At 40.3% G+C, this 12,371-nt stretch overlaps 1 protein-coding gene across 1 annotated transcript in view; it reads left to right on the top strand.

The window, feature by feature from the left end:
• LOC133385118 (amine oxidase [flavin-containing] B-like) overlaps positions 1-12,371 on the top strand; it is a 54,743-nt gene that overhangs the window by 16,339 nt on the left and 26,033 nt on the right. The window contains exons 2-3 of the mRNA XM_061627492.1: positions 3,574-3,668; positions 4,640-4,777. Of these exons, the coding sequence (XP_061483476.1) occupies positions 3,574-3,668; positions 4,640-4,777 (233 nt within the window). The remainder of the gene's footprint in view (positions 1-3,573; positions 3,669-4,639; positions 4,778-12,371) is intronic.

Here is a 12,371-nt window from a genome sequence, read left to right as displayed (position 1 = left end):
AACAAAGTATCCAAAAGTGTTGGTAGGTGTTCCCACAGCATGCTACGTCTACCCAGCCACTGGACTGAAGCACAATGGCTGAGCCCCAACTGGGTTCGTGCCTGGTCTGCGACACTCTCCTCTTGGCCCAGAACACCATGCTGTGGCCACATATGAGTACCTTGACTCTCTCCAGCATCCTCCAACCTGCTACAACAGAAACAACAATTAACAACACGCTCACTAGCGCAACAATTAATGAGGGCCCTCGATTGGCCTGACAAGCCCAGAAAGCACCTGATCGCCAGTGCCCCACCGCCTGTATGGCTGTGCTCCCAAAGCCCAAGGTAGCTACTGTAGAAGCTACACCAATCCTGAAAGAGTGCGTACCGAACTGCCCTGGATCCAAACCCAAACTTGACAAGGCCTATCTAGCAATGGACCAAAACTGAAACTTAGTTAAAGGCTGACCATCCTGATGACAAAATAGCACCCCCCCAAAATTTACCCCTAAGCCACAAAAATGAACCTAAGGCCCAGACTGGACACAGCCCGTCTGCAGGGGAAGAGGCCAAAGTGATGACTGACCCTGGCCCCTCTGGTTAGTCTTTGACTTGCGCAGCTGAATCCAAACACAGCTGCCACTTACTAACAACATCACCTACCTCCAAAGCCCGACTAAAAAGACTCCAAGGGAGGGCGGAGCAGGGCTTAAATAGCCAGCCTGTCCCACCCTGTGTGCTGCCTGGTGCTTTGAAGCCATGCCAAGATTTCTCCCGGCATGGTTGCAAAGGCCCGCTGCTGACAGAGCCCTCCTGGTCTGTCGGCGGGGTGGGAAATCTCTAACTAAATACATTGTGTTTTGCCGTTACATTGTTTTTTAAAAAGCCCTACAGATTTTCATGGGGATGCTATTGTTTTGAACCAAAGCTGACCTGTTATGCCTTAGACTGGTATTAGATTTAGTTTCCAATATTTTTAGAGTGTTTAGGTCTTACATGCCTTTTTAATGATTAGTAAAGACTGAAGGGGCACTCCCCCCCCCGAGTTGATGACAGTTTCAGACAGGGATTTCTGCTTATGTTAGTAAGCAGTGTGTGCTGTATCAAGTCAGCCTGTTGGTTTTTCTAGTTCTGCATTATCTCTACCAGAAGAGGGCAGATTCCTGGCTTGCAGGATCTACATTGCGTTTTACTAGGACCCCATAGGACTCCTCCAGGCTGTTTTGGAGTTTGTTTGCAGGTGCATTCTGCTACATATTGTTGATGCAATAATAATATGCTGGTGGCGGATTTCTACTAGGCTGTCCACACATCATTCCACTGTATCAGTTATTCTGCAGTGCTTCCCCAGTGTTACTGCATTATTTCCATCTGGTGAGATGCTCATGCGCTATAGCACAACAAAACCCAGAACAAAAAATAAACACAAACATTTGTGGTATAAATAGTTACAAGATGTCATCAGGAAGTTATGTGGAATGAATTGATTAGAAATAAAGCAGTGTGTCAACTTTTGTAGGCACAAACAGTATTGAGAGTGGAATTGCATATAACTACTCCAGTACCATTTTGAGTGCGAATCATCATGAATGCACAATACAAAATATGTCTGGAGAGGCCCATGATCTACCAATTGGAGCCAGGTCCAAAAAGTATACATTTAGCAAGAATGTGTGATTTTTTTCTCTCTGAGCAGGTCCTTCTACACAGAAATCAATCCATGAACACCCCAATCTTTCTTTATTCTAGTATTCTAATTTAGGGGAGGGGGTTATTTTTGTTATTGCTATTGTTACAGTTAGGAATCAGAAATCGTTGCAAAACCACTGGTAAATCACCCAGGGATATACCAATAGATCTTCTGTCCACCCCTGTTCTGCACTGACAAGGACTTTTTAGTATTTCAGGGAGGAGTCTTTCCCAAATGTACTAGAGATGATGGGAATTGAACCTGGGGCCTTTTGCATGCATGGTATCTGCTATACTACCAAGCTGTGGTCCTTCCCATTGTTGGGAAACTCATTCCACTTTTGCCTTTCGGTAAACACATTTTGTAATTTTTTTTGTACTGGCTGTCTGACCATTGGAAGAAAAATATATAGTGCCACAACTTGACCTTCTCTCAAGGTCTCTTCATATACAGCCACATCACTTTATGAAGTTATAAAATATGAACTTAAAGTTTGGCCATATTTTTAAAATTGAGCCAACTGGAGAGAACCAGTTTAATGTTTTGTCTTCTTTAATCGATTTGATGTTTTTGGTAGTGAAATGATTGAATCTAAAGCTCTGGTCCATGACTGATAAAATATGAATAATCAGAAATCCAAAAGGCTGAAATCTGAACTCTAATGATAATTATGATTGCTGACATTTTAGTTAAGACAGTAATTTGAATACAGATTACTCTGTGATAGGAAAGTCATTTTTGCAGATTAAACTTGCATTGTAAAAGCTCTTGGAAGCCAGTCTCTGCAATCACAGATCTTCAAGGGGATGCTATTTTATAGTAGGTTGCCATAGTTACTTATGAAGGCTTACTGCAGTTGCCTTCCTTAACCTCCATGTAAGCAGTGCAGTGCCCTTTGTGCAAATAAGATCTATTATGGTGGACTCTCTGTTGTTTGTATTAATTTTGCTACCATTGCAGCTCTTGGGGAAATCTGAGTTAGAGCTACTGAGTTGCCACAGGGCATTCAATGGCTGAATGCAGGCATCACATCAAACCATAATTTGCATTGGAATCATGGTTCCAACAGATAATGCAATATTCTAGCTAAAACTGACCAAATAAAAGCAATTTTGCTGCGAGATACTAGATAGAATTTTTAGTGCAGATTTTTTATGTGGTTGCTTCATTAATCATAATGTTGCAGTGAGATGTATTAGTTTAACTTCCATTTCATATTTTCAGAGTCGAGGCTGAGAGTTAAATTTTAAATTTATTGCAAAATATCAACCATAAAGGAAGAAAAATCTGTCATAGAACATGTGCCTTAATTTTGTGTTTGTGTGTGTAAAATGATTATTAGGGTGGGGTGTTATTTTTTTCTGTGAGAGATGTCTGTAGTTTTCTGCGATCTGATATATTAGAGTGATTATTATCCTTAAAATGGATAAGAAAGGTGGCATAGCTGGGCCATGGTAAAATTTGTCTCACTGCATCACTGGATTGCAAAGACAACCAGATTCTCAAATGGTTGCATTGAATTACACATCATAAACATAAGAGCCCTGCTGGATCAGGGCAAAGATCCATCTGGTTCAGCATCCTGTTTTCACAGTGGCCGACCACATGCCTATGGGAAGCCTGCAAGCAGAACTAGAGTGGACCTGAGTGCAACAGTGATATATTGACGCCAATTGACTATATCCATCCATTGGCAATATTATTTTAGATTTCATAATGACATTTTAACACTGGCCAGGGGATTCATTATTCAGTCATTGTAATTTCAATACTGAGTGGTTTAAACATCTGAAACATTTGATAGAATCTCATAAAAATCAAAGCTTCTTTCATGCAGCTGTGAAATATTTTGGATTGTGGGAAAAGACAAATGTAGTTTTGTCGTTGGGTTTTTTTCTCTAGGTCTGTCGGCAGCCAAGTTGCTGTTTGACTCGGGATTGAATGTTGTGATCCTGGAAGCCCGTGACAGGGTTGGAGGTAGAACATTCACTGTAAGAGTAAGTATTCCTATTGTATCTTGTTAAAATTTGTAACATTTGTATTGTATCTCTTTTCCATCATGGAAGGTGGGGTACATTTTCCCAGGTGGTCTTCCATCCAAATGCTGACCAGACTCATGTCTGATTAGAATCAACAAGTTTCTGTGTCATGTGCCTTCAGACCACACTATTGCCCATAGCATTGCCTCACTACACAAACTGTATATATTGGCTGCAAAATAAAATAAAATAAAATAAAATAAATCTCTTTTTGCACCAACAGGACAAAATGACAAGGGATTAACCGTCTATTGCACCTTGATAGCTGCCTTAGTCCTCCCCATCTATTTCCCCCCCCACACACACACACCATGTTAGACTGCTCCATCTTAAGATGATATTTTGTCCTGCTGGGGGTTGTTGGTTTGTTTGTGGGCCCAATTCAAGGTGCTCACTTTAGTGTTTAAAGCCCTAAATGTATTGGGTCCCAAATAAGTGAAAGGCTGCCTCCATCCCTACTGAAAGTCTTGCATGTTAAGATAGGCAGAGGGGGCTCTTTTGGTCGTTCTACCACCCTGAGAAGTGAGAAATGGTAGCCTGAGAGAGGGTTTTTTTTCCTGTGGCAGCCACTCAGTCTCCATAGAGGTCCGTATAGCTGCCATTGTATAGGCATCTCTCTTTACCCTGGCCTTTGAGAGTTAAGCTATTTTGTGTTGTGGGACCCACCTCTGTTGCTGAATTTATACCATTCTGTTCTAGCTGGAAGGGTGTTATATGTTCTTATACTTGTATATTATGATAGTTTAACCCACCTGGGACTTTATGGTAAAAGGCAGGTAAGAACTATTATAAATATATTTTTTGAATCACACTTTTATATTCTCACCCCATAGCACAAAATTGAGTCTGGTGCAGTAGCAGAAAATATCATGTTTTGTTTGATATTCCGTTGCCAAGAGCATTTCCTTCCCCTCTTTCTTCTATACCAGAATAAACACGTCAAGTATGTGGACCTAGGAGGAGCATACGTGGGGCCAACCCAAAATCGCATCTTACGACTATCTAAGGAGCTAGGACTAGAGACGTACAAAGTGAATGAAGTAGAACATCTCATTCATCATGTCAAGGTATGGTCGGAACTGTTTTTGAATGTGTACGGTTTTGGGGATTAGGGTGGCTGCTCATGCTGCTTTCGTATTCCTCTTGGAATGCTGCTGTTACTAAGTTCTCGAGTTCACTCAAATAGTAAAGAGCACCATCGTTTTTGCAAGAAAATGTATCTTAAACGTTCTGCATTTTTTCAAAAAGTGGAATTGACCTCCTGGTGCGAGGGCAGCACTGGACTGTCTCAAGGGCAAATATGGAAAGACCTATTGGGATGGTTGGTGTGTAATACTGGTCAGCCCGTTGGAAATGCTTCAGCCATGACCTTTCTTGTGGGTTTGGTCAAGACTTCAGTATTGGTCGGTATATTATGAAAGTGCATATGTTACTTTTAACCTTTTTCAATAAATAAATAAAAGTAAAAAAAACAAAGTAAATTGATGTGTACTATATCACGTCGGGCCATTTCTGATACTACCTCTTCAGCATAGGAGCTGTGCTGCAAAGGTGCCTTAGTGCGATTTCAAAAGGTAACATTGGAAGTCCCAGGCCACGTGAGAGGAGTCCACATGGAGGCTCCTCCCCACATCGGTGTTGCCTTTCCTTGTGGCTTGGGCAATGATGGGTTTTGGGGAGGAGGAGCTGCAGTGTGACCCAGGGCCTCTGACATTTCTACCTGAAGCTGTGCTGTAGCTGCTCCTTCCACCGCAATGGTTGCATGGAAAAGGGCCCCTAGAATAGCAAAAACCCAGAAGGTGCCAGCAATATAACGACCAATGTTTAAACAACCTGGAAGGTGAGAAGCAGATAACTGGGGCTGGGAATAATTATGCTTTCTGCAAAAGGTAGGGAGTTTGACTGGATCAGATGATCTAATATGACTGGGGAATCAAATAATTTGGCCAATTACCACAGGAATAAAAAACAAAATTCATTGTAGTGAACCCTTGTTGAAATTTGATTTTTCAAATTTGATCTTTGCCACCCTGGGCTCCTGCTAGGAGGAAGGGCGGGATATAAATCAAATAAATAAATAAATAATATATCTAAGATGCAGAATTATGCAATAAAATGGATGAGTATTCTCTGGCTTTTGAAATGTTGAATGCCTTCTAAAGAGATAAACAAAGTTCTGTTAGATGCAGAGTTTCAGGAAGCTCACTAATGGTCGCATCCTCTAGTTGAGATATTTGAAGTAAAGTATAAAAATACTTTTTCAAATGTTATCATTATTTTAAGGGTTATTTCTACCTTGGTGCTTTAAAAGTGCAGTTTACCAGTGCCACCTTCATTGTACAAGTCTTCAAAGGAAACCTAATTGGTATTTTCTTAAATGAAAACCCACTGGTAGATCTGGTTATAGTGGGGATATTTTAATGCCTGGATAGCTTTCTAATTATGTTTCAAAGGCAATCCCAGGATATAGTGCTAAATTATTTAAGATGGGCCAGAGATTGATTACTAGATTACACAAACTCAGTTTCATTTCTTGAATGGCGAAAGGTTAATGGTGACTGCCTGAGCCATTTTACCTGTGTGTCAGACAAGGACGGAAATATTAATCATTGTTATTACATTACATTGTATTTGGCAGGATCTCACTAACTTTTACTGTAGCAATAATGGCAGATAGTGATCGTCACTGAATGGAAGCAGTTTATAACCCCTCTGGCTTCCCGGATATTGCAAACGTTGCCCGAGGCAGAATAGACAGACAGACTCACATTTGAACTGGTCACTCACTCACTTACTTTGTATTGTGTATTTAGGCCTTTGGCTGAACAGGACAGGGATTGTATGTTGGGAACATCGAACCTAGATCTTGTGTGTCAAAGAGGAACTAGAAACCTGAAAAAATGGTGGATACGTTAAAAATGTGAAATCCCCAACACCAACACTACACACAGACATTCATTCTTCTCTAACTGCTTCTTAGCTGCTGTTGTTTCCTTAAGGTTGCTGGGACACAATGTGGTTTCTGTTGTCAGAAAGCAGCAATTAGCACACAAGGTGAATGCTAGACTCTTGCCTCAAAGTTGCTTTCTCCATCTCTCCCAAGTCTGTCGCCTGTTCACTTCCTTCTCTCCAAGAATGCACAACTCTTCCTGTTCTTAGGAGTTACATGAGGGCTTGCCTTATCCTATTTTCTTCTTGTCTTTTCCTTTCATTTCCTGCTAGCTGTGGTTTTCTTATACGTGGCCTGGGGTCTTTCAGGATCAGAGTTTGGAAAAGTTACTTTTTTGAACTATAACGCCCATCAGCCCAATCCAGTGGCCATGCTGGCTGGGGCTGATGGGAGTTGTAGTTCAAAAAAAGTAACTTTTCCAAGCTCTGTTCAGGATACAACCTGTATTGTCCCACTTCCTGAAGCTACCACTACCCTGTCATTCAGCCTTCCTGTCTTCCTCCTCCTAATAGTATAAGCCGTTTCTGATCTTAAGCACTGCCAAGGTTTCTTCAGACCTCCTATCTCAATAGCTCCTTACTGCCTCACTTATCTTTCACCTTGCTATGAGCTATGACCCTCTTTCACCAACACTTCATTCATGGTCCTTAATCTACTGCCTACTCTGCATGTTTCACTTAGCCGTGCTGCCTCTAAGTTTGTTGCCCCTTCACTCCCTTCCCCCATATTGTGGCCCACAAAGCTACTTCTCTCCCTAGGAAATGTGGTTGAGGATTTAACCTCAGTCAGGCAGATAACTTTCCATTCTGACAGCTTTGTTCTCTGAGCAGTTGAAATCTTTGTGAATATTCAGGCCAGTTGGTATCTGAAACTTCATTGCCAGGAGCACAATCCAAGGTAGATTAGGTTATGGTAGATCTTTTATTTGGCTGAATGGCAAAAGCTAAATATCACTCACAAAATAATGCCTACCAAAAGTTCTTCATACATTGATAGAAATTCTTAGATGATGGCAGTCGCCGGTAAAGTTTCCATGCATGCCCCAGCAGATTGAAGTGCATATACCATATAGTGTTACCAGCCCAGCAGGGTTTCTGCCCAGGCCAGCAAATGCAGGCATGGTGACACTGTGTGTTGGCCCACTGACATGTAGAAGTGTGTTTCAGTACAATTATTTATTTATTTATTTATTACATTTATATACTGCCCTATAGCCGAAGCTCTTTGGGTGGTTTACAATAATGGGATATGTATGAGATGTTTTGCAAGGTTAAGCACTTTACCTCTGACTGCTTTCTCACGTTTTGGCCCTTCAGTGATTCTTATTGATTCTTAACTAATGTTAATGCAATCAAGAGGTCTGTTACAAATTATTGTAAAATGTTGTTTGCTAATTGAAGTCAAGACATTGTAATCAGTAGATTGCACCGAGGTGATAGGGACTTAAATGTATGTAGTTCATACATGAGAGTGTCTTTCACCATATTAAAGCTCCTTTTCATCTGTATAGCTGGAATACTATATCTCATTCTTTTTTAAAATAACATAAGCGTTCTGCAGAATTTTGCATATTTGTCTGATGACTCAAAACAGGAATAATGTCATACTTGCTGATTAAAACATTGCAAGTAATGTGAAGGATTCACTTCTGCATACCTTTGTTGGGCTGGTGACCAGTAGGCATTACTGTCTCTAGTAGTTTTCCATGAAGCCTGCAAGTGTGAAGACGTAACTGTGGTTAAGGGGGAGTTATGTCTATGCTCTGTCTGGGAACGGACTGCCAGGGTCGTTGCTATGGTAGCCATCTGATAACAGCTGGGAAAGTTCTAACAGAGTCTATGTGTTTTCTTCTTCTGAATTATGCCTCTGAGCTGAGAGTTATGTCTTTTGTGTTCATCTATGGAGAGAGATGAACCAGAAGGGGGGTGACTGAAGAATCTCTACATGTATTTACTCTTAAGCCTCTGGCCTTAATGTCTTAATAAAGACTCTTAACATGCTCTGAAGACGTTTTCTTGCTCAACTTAACTCCAACGTAATGTATGCTGTTTCACACAACAACGCACACAAGCCAACAACCTTTGCACTGAAAATTTTACTGTAGGTCATGTAAAACCTCTTGCTGCCTTACTAATGATTAAAACTTCAGTGTTAATTAAGTTCACTAATTGAAGTGCTTCTTTAATTCAAGTAATATGAGCCTTTCTTTCTGATATTAACAAAACATTCTCTGGTAAGGAGGTGCTATGTTTTAGAAAATAATTATGCTATGAAGTAAGTTACTGAGTGGGGGCAAAGATACATAGGATTACCCACTATGGTGTGATTCTTTTTTCTTAAGAGATTATTCATTCTTACTCACACTCGCACATACATTAATCACACATTAATTGCACAAGATCATGTGAGAGGTTTGGTGTGCTGGTTATGGCTGATATGGGGAAGGGTATTAGCTCAGTGCGTGCAAAAGGTCTTAGGTTTAAACTCTGTCATCTCCAAGTAGGGCTTGGAACAACTGTAGTCTGAAATTTGGATTGCTCCTGCCAGTCAGTATAGATAACAGAGTTTGATGGGCCACTGGTAAGACTTGGTATAAGGCAGCTTCCTGGGTTGTCTTTTCATAATATGGATCTTCCATTGCAACTTATGTTTCCATGGCTCCCAGTAGAAGCCAGAGATGTGGAGCAGGGATGGGGAAAAGCACATGTCATGTTAACATCATATTATGGACTGGGGTAAATGAAGCTATATATTATAAGAAGAAAGATCAATATCACACTATGGGAGAACAGTCATGACGTTTCAAAGACTATTTCAAAGAATTAAAATATAATTGGGTAAGGAACAAAACTTTTGTGTCACTCATCATTCAGTGTGGAGAGCATGTGATGGTGACATCCTTGCAGCCACGTTCTACTCCACACTCACGAAAATCCAAGTGGGGAGAAATAATTATATGATCCTAGCAATAAATTGTTGGAGGGAAGATTTCCAGTTTTTATGCAGCAAATAAATTACAGCTGCAGAATTGTTTTTGTAAAATTGATCTGAAAAGGACCCATACTGGTATGGTGAATCTGTGTTTTTGAATAGCCCATTGTTGCATTTGGCATGCTATAATCTGGATGAAATAGGCTGTCCTGGTAGCAGTGTTTAGATTTGGAAAACAGTTTTTCATTTGCAGAGGAGTGGGCTATTACAATTATGTCTAGTAAAGTTGCCCATCTGATGGAGTGTGTAAGTTTTGCCACCTCCTGTGTTCCACCTGGGTAGTTGTAAATAAATTCATAACATTACAAAATGCCATGACCCTCCAGTGACCTTCTTCCAGAGAAAACCAAATGAGGGTAATTTCTTGCTGCTCAGAGAGGTTTGCTGAGCAAAACAATATAATTCTATGCACGCCTCCCTTAATTAATATGACTAGAGTATGTGGTGATCTCCCTTTTTTTGAAAGCCAGTTGTGTTTTGCCTTGTGCCACCTGTACGCCTACCTTGCCATGGGAAAAAAACCCTACACCTGAACCAATTTAGAATGCATTCTACAACATAAGATATTTATCACATGTAAGGTATTTATCTGCAAACATGTATGTGCTTAACTGGAGGATAGGTTTTTTGTTTTCCCTGTCTGTCTCTCTCTTTTTTTGTGGCTATACAGTATTTAACTGAAGACACAAATCTCTCTTGGTGTGAAGTGCACTGATTGCCTTCTTATGTGGCTCTTACCTATGAATTACAACTTTAAGGCTCTCTTAAGTCTTGTTCATTTTCATTTCAGTTCTGGAACTGTCTGTTTATTAAAATGTTATTTGTTGTCTTCTGGTTCATGAATTAAATATGTGAAGCGGCTGTTGCATTCAGACTTAATTAGCCCTGAAGAAAGTGATTACTATATTGGGCCACATTCAATTTTGTGGTGTTTCTTTTATGGCTGGTGTTACATGTGTAAGAGTTAAATACTGTGATTTGTCCTCATCCCTGACATACTCCACAAAATAAATGGCCGTTTCCATGGGCAGAGCTTGGAGCAGAACAGCTTAAATTGATTTTAAATGACTAGATGAAATTGGTTTCATCTTTCTTTTTCAAGCTTTTCTTTGAGACCTGTTCTAATTAAAGCAAAAATATGAGATTCTTCCTCAATTTAAGATAATATAAGATGCTGTCATTATTTTCAGGTTTCTCTCAGCTTTGGGAACATTGGCTGAGGTCTTCTTTAAAGCTACAAATAAGAACACAACATAGGAGGAGCTCTGCTGGATCAAACCAGAGGGCCATCTAGTCCAGTATCCTGTTCTCACAGTGACCACCAGATGTCAAAAGGACTCTCTCCCACTTGTGAGAGTGGGGAGAGTCAGCTACTGGTATTCAGAGGCATATCCCCTTGGATACTAGAAGCTGTACATGGCTAGCAGCTATTAATAGCCTTATCCTTCATGAATTTGTCTAATCCCTTCTTAAAGCTGACCAGGTCGGTTATCATTGCTTACATCTTTGTGATAGCAAATTTCCATATATTAACTAATGCACTGTGTGAAGAAGTACTTCCTGTTGCCTTTCCTGAATCTTTCAACACACAGCTTTATTGGATGTCCCCGAGTGCTAGTATTATGACAGGGAGAAAACCCCTTTTCTATCCACTTTCTGCACACCATGCAGAACTTCATACACTTCTATATGTCTTCCCTTACCTGCCTTTTTTCTAAACTGAAAAGCCCCAAATGTTGTAACTTTTTCTCATAGAGGAGTTGCTCCATCCCCTTGATCATTTTGGTTGCCCTTTTCTGAATCTTTTTCAGCTGTACAACATCCTTTTGGAGACTTGGCAACTGAACTGTGCACGTTTTTCTAATTTGTATAATGGCATTAGGATAATGGTAGCATTATTTTCAATCCCTTTCCTAATGATTCATGGCATCGTACTCACCTTTTTCACAGCTGCTGCACACTGAGCCAACATCTTCATTGAACTATCCACTATAACCCAAAGGTATCATTCCTGATCAATCACTGCCAGTTCAGACCCAATGAGCATATTTGTGAAATTAGGATTTTTTGCCCCAATATGCATCACTTTGCACTTGTTTACAATTGAATTTGCCATTTTACTGCCCATTCATCCAGTTTTGAAAGATCCTTTTGGATCTTCTCACAGTCCCTTTGTTTTAACTATCCTGAACAATTTGGTATCATCCACAAACTTGGCTATCTTATTGCTCACCACCATTTATCATAATTTATGAACGAGTTAAAAAGTGCAGATCTCAATACTGAACCTTGGAGGCCTCCACTTTCTGCATCCCTCCATTGGGCAAACTGTTCATTCTTACACTTTGCTTCCTGTTCCTTAACCAGTTACTGATCCACAAGAGGACCTCTCCTCTTATTCTATGATTGCTAATCTTACTCAGGAGTTTTTGGTGCAAGACTTTATCAAAAGCTTTTTGAAGTTCTAATTTCTACCGAATCACCCTTATCCATATTGTTATTGACATGCTTAAAGAATTCTAAAAGATTAGTGAAACAGGACTTACATTTGTGGAAGCTTCCATGTAAGAGAGCCAAGTCTACTTTTCAGACAAGATTAACTCATGATGACATCTCAGCTCAAATCTCTACACAACCCCATAGCTCAGCCATTTCATGTAGATGTTTAAAAAGGATAGGGGATAAGTTGGAGCCCTGCAGAAGCATATGGAACGAAACCC

The sequence above is a fragment of the Rhineura floridana genome, chromosome 5 (genome assembly GCF_030035675.1).
Source record: "Rhineura floridana isolate rRhiFlo1 chromosome 5, rRhiFlo1.hap2, whole genome shotgun sequence".
NCBI classification, from domain to species: Eukaryota; Metazoa; Chordata; class Lepidosauria; order Squamata; family Rhineuridae; genus Rhineura; species Rhineura floridana.
Note: the sequence above shows the minus strand (reverse complement) of the source record. Positions and strands in the feature narration are given on the sequence as shown.